The sequence below is a fragment of the Pipra filicauda genome, unplaced genomic scaffold (assembly GCF_003945595.2).
Source record: "Pipra filicauda isolate LSUMZ 115617 unplaced genomic scaffold, ASM394559v2 scaffold915_size52197_pilon, whole genome shotgun sequence".
Lineage (NCBI taxonomy): Eukaryota > Metazoa > Chordata > Aves > Passeriformes > Pipridae > Pipra > Pipra filicauda.
Genome location: NW_024105104.1, coordinates 34,539 through 52,187, shown reverse-complemented (window position 1 = coordinate 52,187; position 17,649 = coordinate 34,539). Strand labels below are relative to the sequence as shown.

General features: G+C 56.8%; 1 protein-coding gene across 1 annotated transcript; it reads right to left on the bottom strand.

Annotated features, from left to right (window-relative positions):
• Positions 1–4,639: 4,639 nt before the first annotated feature.
• LOC113987255 (homeobox protein EMX1-like) lies at positions 4,640–7,668 on the bottom strand. Its single transcript, XM_027719794.2, has 2 exons — positions 7,128–7,668; positions 4,640–5,030 (listed from the first exon to the last, which is right to left on the bottom strand). Exons 1-2 carry the CDS (start codon positions 7,486–7,488, stop codon positions 4,696–4,698), a joined length of 696 nt encoding a protein of 231 aa, XP_027575595.2. The 5' UTR covers positions 7,489–7,668; the 3' UTR covers positions 4,640–4,695.
• Positions 7,669–17,649: the final 9,981 nt, after the last annotated feature.

Below are 17,649 nucleotides of genomic sequence, written 5' to 3'. Positions count from 1 at the left end.
GGGATGCTGCAAATGGGATCTCAGATGCTGCAGCCAGTGGTTTGGGATGCTGCAGATGGGATCCCAGATGCTGCAGCCAGTGGTTTGGGATGCTGCAAATGGGATCCCAGATGCTGCAGCCAGTGGTTTGGGATGCTGCAGGCGGGATCCAGGACGCTGCAGGAAGGCTGTGGATGCTGCCCAGCTCCGGGCCCGCAGCACTAGGTGCCGCTGCTCGGCCGCCACTGCCAGCCCAGCCCAGCCCAGGCTGAGCCTTTCCCTGCTGGCAGTCCTGCAATCCCACAGCCACTGCCACAACTCATCCCCCGGGACAATCACCCCTTTTCCTCTCTGCTCCGGAGCCTTCCCAGCGCGGCACGGGCCGGCATTCCCACCTCTCTGTGTTCCCTGGGAGCAGCAGCGCCAGCCCTTGACTTTAAGGCTGCTCAGCCTATGGAAACAGCTGCTTTATGGCACCGGGATGTGTTAGAACCCCCCTCCCGGGACTCCAATCATTCTCTTTCCTACCTTTGGGGCATTCCCGGAACAATACCGAGCTGACGCCTTTCATTCAACCACCGAAAAGCACTTTGCAAACTTTAATTAAAGCTCTCAGCCCTCTGGGAGCAGGGAAGTTGCCTTATCCCTAAATTATAGAAGGGGAAACTAAGGCATAAAGCAATTAAGATGCTTGAGTGAGGCTGTGTGGAAGGCAGGGGAGGGTGTGCAGTGGTTCTCCCCAGCTCAGTTCACCTTGAGTACGGCCATCTCCTGCGGGATGAGGCTCCCCTGTGATTCCCAGCTGGATGTTTCCAGGCTGGATGGACTCCCTGACCCTTCCAATATCGTGTCCCTCACTCCAACAGGCCAGAAGCCACAATGAGAGGAGTGTGAGAACCTCACAGTGGGCAACTGGGGGATAAGCTGCCCCCTACAATGCCTCGTCCTGACTCCAGGAGTAATTGGTTTAAACCCCCCGAGCCTGGTGTTTTATCCCTTCCCAAACCCTCAACACATTGGAATGCTGGGGGGTTGTGCATCCAACTGCTGGGACACTCCCGGGGTCCCTTCCCAGCCATTCCCCAGGGCTGGCTCAGCCCTCCAGGGTCACCACCAGCCCCCTGCTCCTGGTGTGGGAGAGGGACGGTCCCTGGATGGCTCCTGCACCTAAAACACAGCTCCCATCCATGGTTTTCCCTGCACACTCCCACTCAACACCCAGGACATCCCGCTCTGCTTCAGGAATGCCAACAGCACCCGGAGAACCAGCCCTGGCTGAAAGGTGACATTGCCACCACCACGCTGGGGACAATCCAAATCCAGTGGCTTCCTGTGGAGCTTCCCCTGGACAATGACCCAAAGGCTGAGAGCCCTGGGATGGGCCTGGATAGTGACGGGGAGGGACCAGCCCTGGAGCTGCCACCCAAAGTGCCGCCACCCCAAAGGGCAGCGGAGCCTGTTCCTGCCATCCCAGCTGGGATTTTCCCCCTGAAAATAGCCCCAAAACTTTGAGGAGCTGGTTTCTGGGGACAGCCCCCAGGGAGGGACAGCTGCCAGCCCTGGGCTCTGCTCTCCGGCCGTATCTGGGCCGCGCATCTTTCTCCTCCCGTGATTCCCAGGCATTCACTCCGTTAATTATTAATTATGGAGCGGCTGCGATGCCCATCCGGCCCCAAACCCCAAAGCCAGGGCTGTTTTCCACCATCCCTGCATGAACAGTGGGATAGACACTGGCACAGACAGTGCTTCCATAATCACCCCAAAGTTGGGAGGGGACACTGGGATATAGAGCGACTCCATAATCACCCTATAGATAGAAGGGAACACTGGGATATAGGGTGACTCCATAATCACCCTAAAGATGGGAGGGGACACTGGGATACAGGGTGACTCCATAATCACCTCAAAGATGGGAGAGAACACTGGGATATAGGGTGACTCCATAATCACCTCAAATCCAGGAGGAGACACTGGGATATAGGGTGACTCCATAATCACCTCAAATCCAGGAGGAGACACTGGGATATATGATGACTCCAAAATCACCTCAAAGATGGGAGAGAACACTGGGATATAGGGTGACTCCAAAATCACCCCAAAGCTGGGAGGGGCACTGGGATATAGGATGACTCCATAATCACCCTAAAGATAAGAGGGAACAATGGGATACATGGTGCCTCCACAGTCACCTCAAAGCTGGGAGGGGACACTGGGATACACGGTGTCTCCATAATCATTCCAAAGCCAGGAGAGAATCCTGGGATGTACGGCAACTCCATGATCACCCCAAAACCATGAGGGACACTGGGATATACAGTGACTCCATAATCACCCCAAAGCTGGAAGGAGACACTGGGATATAGGGTGCCTCCGTAATGTCCCCAAAACTTCCCTCTGGCAGGAGCCAGGGAGAGGCCTTTGCTTTGGGAATGCAGATTTGAGACCCCGAGTGGGGTTTACCACGTGAGCTGCCAGGGATGGAGAGGCTCTGCCGGGAGATCCCAGCTGCATCAGGGAAAATTAACTCAGGGAAGTGACTTCCCAGCCCAATCCCATCTTTTTTTTCTCCCCAGTCCCTTTTATTTTGTTGTTCCGAGGGCCTGTCTTATCCCAAATTAACGCAGCTCCTTGGTAGGAGGAAGGATGGGAAGGGGTTAAACACCTGCACCCTTCCCCACCCCATATCCCAAGGCATTTCCTGATGCTGGGCAGGTACCTGTACCCTTTTCACCTTCCCCTGGGCTGCTCCAGGTGTTGCTCCCCGGCTGGGGAACCCGGAGAAGTCACAGCCCAAAAGGGAAAAACTCCCTATTCCAGGGGGAAAAGCAGTTGGCAAATAGCTGCAGGCACAGCCATAACACAGAGCCTCATCTGGGAATGATCAAATCCACTCAAAAATGATAAACCAGCCCAAAAGTGGGGGTTTGGATGCGGGGCTGGGTGTCTGCACCAGGTGAAAACACACCTGTGTCACCCGCTGTCACACCGGGGATGTGTGTCAGGGATAAAGGGGGCTGGTTTTCCATGGAAATTTGATTGCACGGAGGATTCATCACTGAATATATTAATAATAATAATAATAATAATAATAATAATAATAATATACTCCTTTTGGCACAGCCCCCAGCAACCTGCTATCCCACCCCTCTAATCCCAGCACTTGGATGCCTATCCTGCATCACATCCCTATGTGATAATTCCACATATCGGAATTATTTCCCTCCAGGTAATTTAAATCACATTATTTTTTTTTCTTCTTTAAATTATTTCTCCAAAGCCACAAAACGAAGGGGGAAAAGCCTTCCCTGCTCCCTGCAAACCACTGCTGCTGCTTATAGCAGCTTGGTGCTTGCTCCCAGATGGATCCGTGGGGCCGCGGGAAGGACGGGAGCCTTTCCCAGCCCTCCCGCCGACACCTGCGCTCGCTCCCTGCTTCCCAAAAACATGGAAACACCAGGCTACAAAACGTGCTGAGGCACATAAAAATATATTTAAAAAATATCTGCATTGCCTCTTCCCATTTCTAAATCCCCCCGGGATTTAGGGATGGACGGCGCTGCTTTTTCCCCAATAATTCGCGTTATTGCCCGGAGGCTCCAGGCACTGCTGGAAAAGGCCAGGGAATGGCTGAGTTCCCCCTCGGGCATCCCACAGCTGCCCTTTCCGCCCAGACAAGTTCCTGGTTGTTCTTTGACCTTTGGGGTTTGTTCTTTTTTCCCCCTTTCACTTGGTTTCAGGGAGGAGAGGTGACGGAAGCAGCGGGGAAGGATCGGAGCCGGGGTGGCACCGCCGTGTCCTGGGCTGGAGGGGTCGAGAGAGCATCAGCACCAGGATATAAACATCCTCTGGATTTTGGGGGCTCGGTCCAGCCTCCCCAACATCCACAGCTGCTCTTTCCCGCTGTCCCCACGTCGGTGACATTTCCCTCCCAGTAACTTCCCGCTCCCAGAGATGCATTTGGAGGTTTTGCTTGGCAGAGCCTGGGCGAGGATGAGCCAGGCGGGTACTGGGAACACCCACGGCTCCAGCTTTAATTCCCAATTAAATTAAAGGATAAAAATTACATTAATTCAGAATATAGACCAAACTGCCTCACCAGAATCTGGAGAAAACTTTCTCCAACCACTCCTTTACTGACTATTACCGGAAATAACACACCTTCACCTGGAGCATTTGGGAACAGCCCCTCACCGGGACACCGTGTTTGGGCACACAGAGAAGCTCGGCCCTGACTCCCCTGTTTTCCCCCAGCACTGTACACTTTTCCTTTCATCCCCACACTTCTGCTGGGTCTCATTATATCTAAATGCTGTGAAATGCCTGTTCTCATCCCAGAAAGTCACAGCCAAAATCAGCAGGTACCGTCTCCACACCCATCCTGATTCTCGGGCACCGTGGTGTTGGTGCACAGAACCGAAGCCACACGGCTGAGCCACGGTTTTCCAGCTCTCCAGGGAAGGAGATCAGGCTGCTGCTCCTTTTCTAACCGGATTTTTAAAGCCATATTTTGCTCTCAGGGAAAACACCCCAAGCAAGCGAGACATAACACCGGAAAACCGCTCCGGAGAGCGGGATGATGCCAGACCTGCATTCCCAGCCTCCAACCCGGCCAGGGACGACTGAAACAACCAAACGCCACAGCACAAAAAAAATCCCAACCCCACCCCAAGCCCAGGTAAAATAACCCGTCTCCAAGGCCAGGAAAACCAGCAGGGTTCAGCCCCAGTGGGATTCCTGGGCAAACCCAGCAGTGTGAGCTCCGCTCGGGTTTGGTGCCGCTCCCGCTGCCCGACGCCGAGCTGATCCCATCGGATGGATGGATGGATGGGTGGACAGCGGGACAGCTGGTGGTGGGATGGGCAGTACCTGGGTCTCGGAGAGGCTGAGACTGCTGGCCAGCTGCTTCCTCTCGGCGCCCACCACGTAGTGGTTCTTCTCAAAGGCCCGTTCCAGCCGCAGGAGCTGTGATGGGGAGAAGGCCGTGCGGATGCGCTTGGGTTTCCGGGCGAAAGGGCCGTGCAGGAGAAGGCTCTCCTGGGATACCTCGCTCCCTGTGGACACAGAGCACAGTCAGGGTCCTGCACCAGCAGCCCCGGCACCAGATCCCGCTCTGCGGGTGGATGTTGGAGTGACACTCTCACCCTGTGACACGGGGGGACAGATAAGGGGTATTGGGGGGTCCTGGGTGCCTTCCCAACCCCAAAATTGCAGGATTATGTCCCCACAAGCACTGCGGTGTCGTAGCCGTGCTCCCTCCTGGCTGCCCTTGGTGGGGTTGGATGTGGGAGGATGGAGAGGGGAAGGGAAAGGAGAGAGAAAGAAAGAGAGGGAGAAGGGATAGACCAGGAAAGCAGGAGGAAGAGGAAGGAGAGAAGGGAAGGGGGAGGAAGAGAAAAAACTGAGATAGAAAAAGAAATTATGAAATAGGAGAAAGAGATGGAGAAAGAGAAAAACAGAGAAAAACAGAGAAGAAAGAGAGAGAGAGAGAAAGAGAGAAAGAGAGAGAGAAAGAGAGAAAGAGAGAAAGAGAGAAAGAGAGAAAGAGAGAAAGAGAGAAAGAGAGAGAGAGAGAGAAAGAGCGCCAGAGAGAACGAGTAGCAAAGCGAGCAAGATAGAAACGAGACACGAGGACAGCATCGACACGCGCGCCAGACTCGACCTCGCTCCTAGCGACCGCGCGCACAGGACTCCCTAAGCCCGAGAAAGATCGTGAGGGGCGCCATCCAGGCAGAGAGTTACGGGGCCCCGCATGACGGCGAGACTGCCCCGCCCTCCGCCCGGGACCCAACCCCCACCCGGACGAGCCGTCCATCTTGCCCTGTGCCGGCCAGGTGCCGTGCCCTTTGTACCCCTCCAATCCCCGCGCAGCCAGCCGCAACCACTCCAGGCACGATAGTCCGGGCCTTTGTCTCCCCAGCCCTCCGGAAAGTTACACAGCGAACGCAAGAACGGGAAGACAAGAAAATAAATACTTGACTATGAGTCATGTCACTTGCCCTGGTTGTGTTTAGCTCGGGCCGGGGGCTGGGGCTGCGGGGGCAGCGGGGCCGGAGCGGGAGCCCCGCACAACCCCGGCCCGAGCCGCTCCCGGGGCCGGGGGTTCGGGCCGCTGCCCCCCGGGCACCGCCGGGAGCGGCCGCAAATCCCGCCGGAGCCGCCGGAGACGAGCGAGGGGTTGGTGCCGAGCAGATAAAACTAATCCGGGCTCCGGGACCCCCCGGCATCGCGGGGGGACGGTGGGACAGAGAAGGGACAGGGATGGAGAGGAAACGGAAAGGAAAAAAAGAGGGCGGGAAAAAAAAAAAAAAAAGAGAGGAAAAAAGGAAGGGGGAAAAAAGGACGGAGATAGAGAAAGGAAAAGGAAAAGCGAGAGGATAGTAAGAATGGGAGAGAAAGAAAATAGAGATGAAAAAATAGAAACAGCAGGTCAGAAAATTAAGAGCAAGGAGGAAATGAGTTAAGGAAAGAAGAAGGAAAGGAAACAAGAAAGAAGGAAAGAAAAAAGAAAAGAGGAGAGAAGGGAAGAAAAGAAAGAGAAGAATATGAAAAGAAGAAGAGAAAGAAAAAGGAGAAAGGAAAGAGAAGAAAAGAAATAAAGAGAAGAAATGAAAGAAAGAGAAGGAAACGATTAGAGAGAAAATCTACGGAACCAAACAACGTCTCGCTGCGCAGCCGAGATCCGCCGCACCGAAAATCTTTCCCTTCGTTCCCGAGAAGGAGAAAACCAAATTCCCGGCTCGGCTGCGCCGGGAGGCGGCAGCGGCGGTCCCGTTCCCGGGAGCCCCGCGATGCTCGGCCGGGACTCCGCGGGGCTGCTCCGGTCCCTCCTCGCTCTGCCCGGGCACGGCACCGATCCCGGGGCTGCGGGATCGCACCGGCCCGGGGCGCGCAAAGGGATCGGCGCCGGCTGTTTAAAGGCACCGGGTGTCCAAAGGCACCGGGTGTCCAAAGGCACCGGGAGCGCAGAGCCACCGGCCCCGCCGGGGGACCGCGCTCGGCCCCGCCGTGCGAGCGCCCGGGGCACCGCAGCAACAGGTCCTGCCCTCCGGGCCCCCCTCGCCCCCCGGGTTCAGGAGCCCCGCGGCCCCCGCAGCCCCCCGGGGGCACCGCCAGCCCCCGCCCCGCGCCCGCCGGGAGCCCCCGCTCACCTTGGAAGCGGTGGCCGAAGAAGCGGTTCCGCAGCACCCAGGGGTAGAAGTTGAGCGGGTCGCGGTGCTGCGGCCCGAAGAAGGGGTGTGGGTGCGGCAGGGCCGAGCCCCCCAGCTGGGGGGGCCCGACGGGCAGCGCCGGGTGCCCCACGGCCTCGGGGAAGACGAGCTCGGCGCTGCCGTAGAGGGCCCGGCCGGCGGCTCCCTGGAAGCCGGGGGCGAAGGCGGCGGCGTCGGCGGCTGCGGCGGGGCCGGGGTAGGCGAGGGCGGCGGGGCGCGGGGGGTCCTCGGGGCCCAGGGGGGTGTCCTTGCCCACCAGGGACTCGATGGTGAAGCAGCGCTTCGCAGACGGCTGGAACATGGTGTGAGCCGGGAACGGGGCGGGGGGGGGCCGGAGCGGGGCCGGTCCTGCGTGTGTGTGTGTGTGTATGTGTGTGTGTGTGCGTGTGCGTGTGCAAGAAACCTCCCCCTGGGCACGGCACACACACACAGACCCCCGCACACCCACCCCCGCACGCCCGCGCCCGCCCCGCCGCCCACCCGCGGGCGCCCACGCACCCCCGAGCCCCGGGCGGCCGCTACAAATACGGCCCGGACCTGGCGGGGCCCCGGGGAGGGGGCGGCCTCACCTGCGCTCCGGGGACGGGCTGGGAGGGCAGGGCAGGGACGGGCAGGGGAGGCAGGACGGGAAGGGGGAGGCAGGGACGGACAGGGGAGGCAGGGACGGACAGGGGAGGAAGAGGAGGCAGGGACAGGTAGGGGAAGACAAGGGGAGGAAGAGGAGGCAGAGGAGGCAGGGGAGGCCAAGAGAAGGTAGAGGAGGCAGAGGAGGCCAAGGGAAGGTAGGTGAGGAAGAGGAGGCAGGGGAGGCCAAGGGGAGGAAGAGGAGGCAGGGGAGGCCAAGGGGAGGAAGAGGAGGCAGGGGAGGCCAAGGGGAGGAAGAGGAGGTAGGGGAGCCCAAGGGGACTAAGGGGAGGAATGGGAGGAAGAGAAGGCAGGGGCAGGTAGGGGAGGCCAAGGGGAGGCAGAGGAGGCAGGGGCAGGTAGGGGAGGCAGAAAGAGGCAAGGGAGGCAAGAGGAGGCCGGGGGAGGCAGGGGCAGTAGGGACAGGCAGGGGAGGACAAGGGGAGGCAGAGGAGGGAAAGGAGGCAAGAGGAGGCCGGGGGAGGCAGAGGAAGGCAGGAGAGGTAGAGACAGGCAGGGAAGGACGAGGGGAGGACAAGGGGAGGCAGGGGAGGAAGAGGGGAGTCAGTGGCAGGCAGGGGAGGCAGGGGGAGATGGGGGCAGGCAGGGGGAGGAAAGGGAAGCAGGGGGAGATGGGGGGAAATAGGGGCAGGCAGGGGAGGACAAGGGGAGGCAAGAGGAGGCAGAGAGCGCCCGAAAAACTGGACTGGAGCCGCTCCCGCAGGCGCGCCGCGAAGTTGTGGGAGAGGGGCTCCGGCTGCGGGGGGTTTTCCCTTCGTCTTCAAAAAAAAAATAATAATTTAAAAAAAGAAAATTAAAAAAAAAAAAAAAGCTTTTAAAAAAATCCTCCTTTCTTCTTAGTTTTTTCCCCGCTTTTTTTTTTTTTTTTTTTCTCCCCGCTATTTAAATAAATAAAATAAACCTGCCCGCAGCGAAGCGCGGAACTCCGCGGCCCGGGTGTGTGTGGGGAGGGAGGACAGGTGAAGCCCACCCCGCGGCCCCTCCGCCTTCCGCGTAACCCCCCCCCTCCAGAGGCAGGACCTTTCCCGCGGACAAAAGCTCTTCCCACGGGTCCGATCCTGGGAATTCCAAAAAAAAAAAAAAAAATTAAAAAAATTGAAAGCTCCCAGTAAGTGGCGATTTTGGGCTGTTTCTCCCCGGCGCGGGGGGGAATGCGCGGGCGCGCAGCCCCCTGCGCTGGCCGGTCCCGAGTTCACTCCGCAGTTTGGCTCTGCTCGGAGTTTTGTTGGCCCCGCGGAGGCGGGGGCGAGCCCTCCCCTCCCGCACAAAGGGGGTTGAAAGTCTATTTTCCACTTGGCTGGATCGAAATACTCCGCGCGGGATCCTTCCCCCCGCGGAGAGCAGAGCGCTGCTGCTGCGCGGGCTTTGCGCGGACGCGCTCCCGCAAGAGGCTGCGGGGAGGAAGGCTTTGGGGAGGGAGAGGAAAGGAAAAATTCCCTGAAATCCCAGAGAAATGAAAGCCTAAAAATGGAGCGAGAGCGTCGGCAAAGAGCTTTTATTTTTATTTCCGCGCGCGCGAGAGAGAGGAAAAAATAATCGACATTGAAAATATATTATAAATAGATTTTTTCAAATGTATTTCCATTTTTTTTTTTATATTAAAAATGGAAATAAAGAAGCGGAGTTGGGTGAGAGAGCGGGCGGAGAGGGCACCGGGCGCGGAGCGGGGAATACCCGCGGAGGGATGGGATGGGAAAGGGATGGGATGGGAAAGGGAAGGGACGGGAAAGGGATAGGGAAGAAGGGGAAGGGGAAGGAATAGAGATGAGGAAGGGCAAGCGATGGGGATGAGGAAGGGAAAGGGGATGCGGTCACAGCTCGGCTCAGCCACGGGAGCTGTGCCCGGGTCCGGACTTTTGTGGAATTTAATTTAAATCAATTTAATACAATTTAATTCAATTTATTTTTTTCTCTCTCTCTCTCTCTTTTTTTTTTTCTTCCCCCTCGCCCTCTTCTCTGCCCCAGGGCCGGCGGGCGGGGAGAGATGCGGCCCCTCCGCCCCTGCCCTCCCGCAGCCGCCCGTGAGGAGCGGGCACTGCGGGATCCGCGCCCGCGGAGCTCTGCGCTGGGCCGGGATTTCGTTGCGTGCGGATCTCACCCGTCTTCTGCATCTTCTGCTCGGGGGGAAAAATGGAAGAGGCGGCCACGCTCCGGCTGCTTCCCGGAGGGATCCCCGCCGGCAGCATCTCCCCTCCGCGCCCCGTCTCCACAGGAGCATATTTTTTGGGGGGAGGGAGCTGCTTTGGTTTGGGGATAAATCGCCCTCGAGGAAAATTGTAAATCTTTAATCTGATTTTTTTTTTCCTCCCTGTTTGCCCCGGTGGTTTCCAGTCCCAGCTCAGTGTCCAGGCGAGACTCCTCGGTTGCTCCGAAGGGAACCGAGGAGCTGCTGCGCTGAAAGCGGGCGAGAAACCCAAATTTATCTCTAAATTTCTTTTTCCCCTCCGCTTCCAGGCCTGCTCCCGGCTCCAGGATAATTCAAGAAGGATTTTTATCCCCTGCGGGAATAAACACGGACCCCCCGAGCGGGTGTCTTGCTCCGGCTCGAGGTGTCCGTGGTTTATTAAGAGGAAAACTTTATGTATCCCCTGCATTCCCGGGAGGAGGGGAGCCGGGATCCTGCCTTCCCGCTGGATTGCTGGCCGGGAGGAGCTCCGGGTGGAGGAGAAAGACATTTTCTTTTTTAACGAAAGAGCCGCCGAACGAGCGAGCGCAGCGGAGGGACCCGGCAGGGGCCGGGCAGGGGGGGCTGCACCGGGATTAGGGGGTGCTGGAGGGGGAAAAGGGGAAAAGGGTGCCTGCTAAAATACAACCGCGAGGATTTTGCAAGGAGCAAACGAAAGAGGCGGGAAGGAGAGGGAGAGAGGGCCAGGCACCAAAAACTGGACGCGGGTTGGGGGTAGAGGGTCAGTTATGGGGGTGCTTGGGGTGGGCAGAGGGACAGCGGGTCCCTCCCTGTGCCCACATCCACCTGCACGCCCGGGTTGGCCGCCGTTCTCCCGCCTGGGACGCAGATCCCTGCCCGTATCCCGTTGTCCCGGGCAGCGGGAGCAGGCGGGATTCTCCGGGGCCGGATCCCGACGCTGCCGGCAGGTGCTGTGGGTGCCCGGGCTCGTTAATCTGTAACACGCCGGCCTCGGCATCAAAGGGCAGAAATGTGGAAAATCAGGCCCCAAATCAGGCCCCGGGCCCCGGAGCGTGGCCGCGGGCGCAGCTGGTCGGGATGTTAAAAGTTGACCAGACTTCAAAGTGCGGGATCATTTCCTCCTCACCTCTCCCACCTGCCCTTCCCGTGGGCACAGCTCCTTCCCCTGCCCGGGTTTCTTCTCAGCAGCCACCAAGTGCAGCCCTGAAGTGGAGAAGGGAGAAATGGGGCCGTGTTTTTGATTGGGGGGTTAAGGAGGCCCTTGATTTCTCTCTCTTTTTCTGCTTCTTTGGATTTGTTTGTTTGTTTCTTTTTTAAATTTCACTTGGTTCGGGAATATCTTGGACGGGGATAAATTGTCCCTGAACTGGCCCAGTGAGCTCCAGCGGGTTGTTCATCCCACCACTCTCAGTGTCCCTTTTAAGGTGGTTTTGTCAATTGGTCCATTGATAACGGATGAACGGATGGATGGAGGGATAGAGGGATGGATGGATCATGGAATCCCAGAATCAGAATATCCTGAGTTGGAAGGGACCCACAAGGATCACTGAAGGCCAATTTGTGGCCCTGATTCCCAAGAATCCCACCATGTGCCTGATGGATGCACGTGCATGATGGATCAAAGGATGGATGGATGGATGGATGGATGGATGGATGGATGGATGGATGGATGGATGGATGGATGGATGGATGGATGAAGATGACCTGGGAATGGTGGGGATGGTGGTAGAGATGTACATGTGACAGGGATGGATGGCTATGCAGTCTATGGGGTCAGGCTGATGGAGAGAGGATCCCAGCACCGACTCTGGGAATGGGAAGCCACCCAGACCACATGTTTATGGACTGGAAGAGATCATTCCAGCAAGGAAAGATGCTCCTGGATCCTCACCCACCTACACAAGGGTCCCACTGGCTTTCCATGGGGGCTGCATCCACCCACCAAAGCCTTGCTGGAGAGATGACCTGGTGGGATCAGATATGACGGGTCCTGTTGGGTTTGTGACACACTCAGAGGTGGCAGGTCCTGAAGGCCCCTTGGTGTGGTCACAGCTGTGGCTTCGGTGGCAGCAGCCACAGGTCAGGAACAGGGATTTTGGGCTTGCCAAGCAAACAGGGTTTTGGGCCCAGGTCCTCGTAGACACCGAACCCCCAGCTCCTGACGGGATCATCTCCAAGCCTTGAAACATCTCCAGATGATGGTGCAGGTGCTGTAGCCCTGAAAGAACTTTTCCAAAAGCTGTTGCACCTCAGCCATTGGCAGCCCAGGCTGCACCTGGGACAGGTCACTTCTGGTCACTTCTGGTCACTTCTGCTCACTCAGCAAGGTGGTACCACAGGACTGGAATTTTAGGGAAAGGTGTTCCCAATCATGAAGTCAAAGTGATGTGCACAGGTTGGGCACTTGGGGACCTTTCCCCCAGCCTTGGGGACCCCACGCCCCCTGTTTGCCTGTGAGGAGCTGGTTCACCCACTCCAGCTCTGGAACAGGTGGATTTTGGGCAGTGTCAGCATCTCCTGCTCAGGACATGACTTGTCAGAGCAGGGCTGATGCCCCAGGGACCAGCAGGACACGTGGCTCTGTGGGTGACATCACCTGCCCCACAGAGAAGGGACATGGTCCTCCCTGGGGACCTGGTGGGGGGTCCTGGGAGTCCCTGAGCCCTTCCCTGTCCCAAGGGCTGCAATCCAGCCCCTCAAAACCCTGACCGTGGTCGCTCATCCTGGTCCCTGGGGTAGCAGCAGTGGTGGGTGTATGGCACTGCCATGGCCTGGCTGGAAGTGGACATCTCCTTCATCTCAGATCCCAGCCTTTAAATCTCCTCAGGACGTTGGTGAGGAGTTCTGTGCTTTACAACAAGTTCCCGAGGCTGGTTTTGAGGATTTATACCACAAAGAAGAGCTCAGCCACAGGGTTTGGGGGCAGCCAGGCCTCCCCTCTGCTTTTGGGGGTGAAGACTGGCCTCCCAGTTAATGTCCCACCACAAACCTCCCTCCAGGGCCCTCAGATGTCCCCTTAGGAATGCTCTTCCAGGCACGGCGGGGTCATCGCTGCGGAAAAAATGTCTTTCTGGTAGAGCCGGGCAAAATTCATCCCAGGAAATTGCACATCCAGCCCCAGGGGGGGTTTGGGTGCTCCCTGGGATGGCACCAGAGCGTGACCCCTCCCTGTCTGACCCCCCCAGGCTCACTCTGACTTTGCTCCATCAGCTGAGGAGGAAATATTCCCTTCAAGATCGCACCGATCCATGGCAAAGAAACCATGGAGAGAGGGGCTGTCTCCGCTTGGATGCTGGGAGATTCCCCTCCCAAATCCCACAGGGATGGTGCACTGTTATATTAGGGGGGATCAGCAGTCTTGGCTCCCCCTCCCATCCCAAATATTCCATGGAATGGCATCGAGGCAGGATATCAGCCACTCACACGTGTCGCTTACAGACACCAAACTTATTAACGCAATAAAACTGCTGCTGAGGAGCTTTCCTGCTTTCCTGCCCCCTTTTCCATGGGGAGAACATCGGCGTTGGAATCACCAAGCTTCCGTGTCTCCTTCCATGGAAACACCTGAGGTCACTTTTCATGTGGCACCCGGGAAATTAAATATGTGGATGCCCCTTCCAGCGTTTCCAGCCCTTGGCTGTGAAGACAGGGAGTTGGGAATACCTCAGAGGAGAGGGGTTTTAAGCCAATCCTGGGGGGTGAAGCTGCCCCATCCCACCTGGATGGCTGTCCAGGGAGGGAATGTGCCTTGGTGAGGGGTGCTGGGGGGTGCTGGGGGGTGCTGGGGGTCTCCCCCCCACCCCACAACACCCCGAATCCGCGGCTCTCCCTCCCGTTTTCCCTCAGGAGTGGTCGGAGGGAGGCCTCTGGCTGATTCATCTATTTATTTTCCCCCGGGGTGCCATCTGAAAGGCAAGCCCCGGGTGTTTCCATGCGAGGCAGGCCAGGTGCTTCCAACGCTGCCATTCTCCGGGAGAAAAATAGGCAGGAAAGCTCCTCAGCAGCAGCAGTTTTATTGTGTTAATAAGTTTGGCGTCTATAAGCAACATATGTAAATGACTGCTATACTGTCTTGATGCCATTTAACATTATGTTGGGGAGGTGAGAGGGAGCCAAGTCTGCAGCATTTCCACTAATACGCCACGAGCTGCCAATTCTTCTGCGGCTTTTTTTATATTTTCCTCCTTTTTCTCCCTTTTTTTTTAATTTTTTTTTAATTTTTTTTAAAATTTAAACAAAAATAACGACTCGGCCCTTCCATCTCTGGCGGGAAATGGGTAAATATCGTGTTGGTTTGGCCTTGGAGATGGCATGGAAAAATCCCGGTTGGCCGGGTTATCCCGGTCCTCATCGCCGGGGATAAGGAGAGGAAGGAGCAGAGCCACTGCCAAACTCAGCCGTGGCTCCTGGTGCTGACACCTCCACGTTTCCCCTTTTCCCTGACAAGGGGAGAAAAAAAAAAAAAAAAAGGGAAAGACAGAGGGGAAAGAAAAAAAAAAAAACCCCACAACCCCAAAAATTAAATATAAACCGCCGTGAGCTTCTTCCTCCCGCAAGGAATTTTCAGTTAATTTATGTTGAATCAATGGTTCCTCGCAGTCATATGGATGGCAGGCTCCCAGCCATTATTAGTGTAAACAGATTTGTGAGCAGTATATTTAGCTGTTCCATATTGCTTTTAGGAAATGTGCACATTTCAATGGCAGATACTGAGAGAGGGCCATACCCTGCCACGGCTCTGCAGGTGGGGACGGGGCCCTGCAGAGGCTCCCCTGCTCCAAGACTCCTCTTCCTCACCTGAGAGGAAGGCTGGAGATGGTGGGATGGGGTTTGGTTGCCCTTGGAGGCAGCGGGGACTGTTGGCTCCTGTTTGTCCCGTCTGCGTTTCACCCGAGGAATACCCCAAAAAACTGGGGGGTTGCTGGTGGGGGTGGCGTGGATGTGGCCATGTTCATCCCTGGAGGGTGCAGAGGTTGGATCCAGCTCATCCAGAGGTGCTTGCAGCAGGAAAGGTCCTTGGGGTGGGTGCCCAGCATGGTTTTGGTGCTCCAGGGTATCCACTTCTTCCCTGGAGCTCTGTGGAGTCTCATTGGGATACAAGTGGGATGAGTTGGGTCAGTGCTCGAGCACCACTGGGGGTGAATGCCCAGGGGCTGGGCTGGGAACCACCCAGGGAACACACACTGGGATACAGGAGGCACATCCACCCGTGGATATCCCTGGGATGAAGGTGGCACATCCACCCAGGGATTGACCTGGGATACAGGAGGCACATCCACCCACGGATTTCCCTGGGATGCAGGTGGCACGTCCATCCAGGGGCCTCACTGGGATGTAGGTGGCACATCCACTCATGGATTTCCCTGGGATGAAGGTGGCAAACCCACCCATGGATATCCCTGGGATGAAGGTGGCACATCCATCCATGGATTTCCCCGGGATGCAGGTGGCACATCAACCATGGATTTCCTTGGGATGCAGGTGGCACATCAACCATGGATTGCCCTGGGATGAAGGTGGCACATCCATCCATGGATTTCCTTGGGATGCAGGTGGCACATCCATCCATGGATTTCCTTGGGATGCAGGTGGCACATCCATCCATGGATTTCCTTGGGATGCAGGTGGCACACCCCCAGCCCACACCTCACGTACAGGGCACAGTGGCTGCATCCCTGCCATGCAGGGACGGACCTGGACCCTCTTTCCTCCTCCTGAGCCTCTGATTTCGGGGCAGTTGTTCCCCGGAGTGGTGCCAACCTCGAGCAGGTTGGGGCCCAAACTAAAACGTGCCCAAAAAAGCGACGCCCAGATTCCGGTAGAGGGGGTGTAAAGCCCCCCAGAGGCACCGGAGGGGAGCCCTCCGACTCCAGCGGGACGGATTCTTCCACACAGCATCCTCACACGACTCCCCTTTCCCTGCCATCCCGAAGCGAGCAGGATCAGCCCCTTCCCCACCCCCCTCCCTCTCCCCCTCCTCGCTCCGCGGTGCCAAAACAGCCCCAAAAAACGCCGAACCCAGAACCCGCCGGCGGTTCACACGCGCCGGGACGGCACGAAACGCCGAGGAAGCAGGAGCAGGATACGGCCCTGAGGGGCTTTTGCTATTTTAATTCTCCCTGCCTGCGTGCCCGAAATAGCTGCGGCGAGCGGGGCTGGCACGGGAGGCACGGGAGCATCGCCAGCCTCCAGCGGCTCGACGGCGGCGCTGAAAGGATTTTGGGCAGCGTCTCACCATGGCTACCCGGGCCCGGGAGAAGTTATGCCGGCTCCGGGGGGAGATGCCGGCCCCTTTCATGCAGGAGAAAGCCGCGACATCAGGGCCCTGTTGTTGGATGTCACCGTCTCCCTCCCACCGGCGTGAAAAATCAATTAGGAAGAATTAGCGACGTGTCACCGGGTGCTGTGAGGGGAGGGCTGAGGGCCCCGTCCTGCACATGGATACACCCAGGAGAAGGTGGCTCCGTGTCGCTGCTCCCTCGGGTGTCCCCACAGCTCTGGCACTGTTACAACCCCAAATCCGTGATGCTCAAGCACCCAAATCCGGCTCGAAGCGCTGATTTTCCAGACCGGGCACGCGGAGCTGGATGTCAGCACTCCCTGCCTCAGTTTCCCCGTCCCTGCGATGAGGTTCAGCCCCCGAGCCCTGAACATCACTGCCTGGAGATCCCGTTGGATCCCATCCTCGTGGCTCCAGGTCTGGAATGATTCAATGGGAGCATAACTCACACCGTGTTGCTGCTTCTCCCTCCTCTTTCCGTGTGTGTGTGTGTATATATATAAATCAGAACGAAAAAAAAAAATCCCAAACTCTGATTAAAATCCCTTTTTTTTTTATTCACCTGCCCATCTTTCCTGTCTCCATCTCCCCTTCTATCCAAACTCATAATTAATCGCTCAAGGCAAAAGTAATGAATGTTAATTGGCCATCTGTACAAAGACTAATTAAAATCTACCATGCTGGGGATTAAAACATACCTATAGCAACTGCCTGAATTGAGAATGAGACAGAGGAGAGATTGAGAAAACAGCTGAAAGGCTTGTGCAAAACGCAATCTCGCTTAGGTGTGAGATGAGTTGCAGCTCCGAGATCTGAGATGCTTTATTATTAAATTAAAAAAAAAAAACCAAAACAAAACAAAAAAACAACAAAAAAAAACAACAAAACGGGTGGGGGGGAGGGATGGGGAAGAAACTTCTGAGCTGGGAGCTGGTTTAATGGGAAGAAAGAAAATCAAGAAAGAGAAGAGACGAAGAAAAGAAAAAGAAGCGAAAGGCCGCGGGAGATTTCAAAGGAGGAGTGACCCCAACATTTCGGGTTGGGTTTGGAGGAGGATAAAGGCTGCCCGCTCCCCTCCCCGCCTGCAGGAAATATTCTGTGGTGTTTGCGGCTTTTTAGGGTTTGTGGAGGTGAATAAACTGCACTGGGCACCGGGAAGCTGCTGGGTTGCAGCGGGGAAAGAAGCATTCCACGAATTTGGGGAGCGAGGGGGTGGAGTGATGGAAGCAGGAGACGGGCACGGCCGCCCGGCCGGGGTCTGTGTCCTGCTCTGCCCCGAAGCTCCAGGCGCCCTCGGCTGCCCCATTCCCTTCTTTGTCCTAAATCCACGGCTTTTCAGGCCGCCTGCCTCTTTGTTGCAGGGTTTAGAAGTTGGAGGAATAGTCCAAAAG

Coding starts and splice junctions, on each gene's coding strand:
- LOC113987255 (XM_027719794.2), bottom strand. CDS start 7,488: ATGTTCCAGCCGTCTGCGAAGCGCTGCTTCACCATCGAGTCCCTGGTG. Junction 5,031..7,127: donor CTTCGGCCACCGCTTCCAAG/GTGAGCGGGGGC, acceptor CTGTGTCCACAG/GGAGCGAGGTATCCCAGGAG.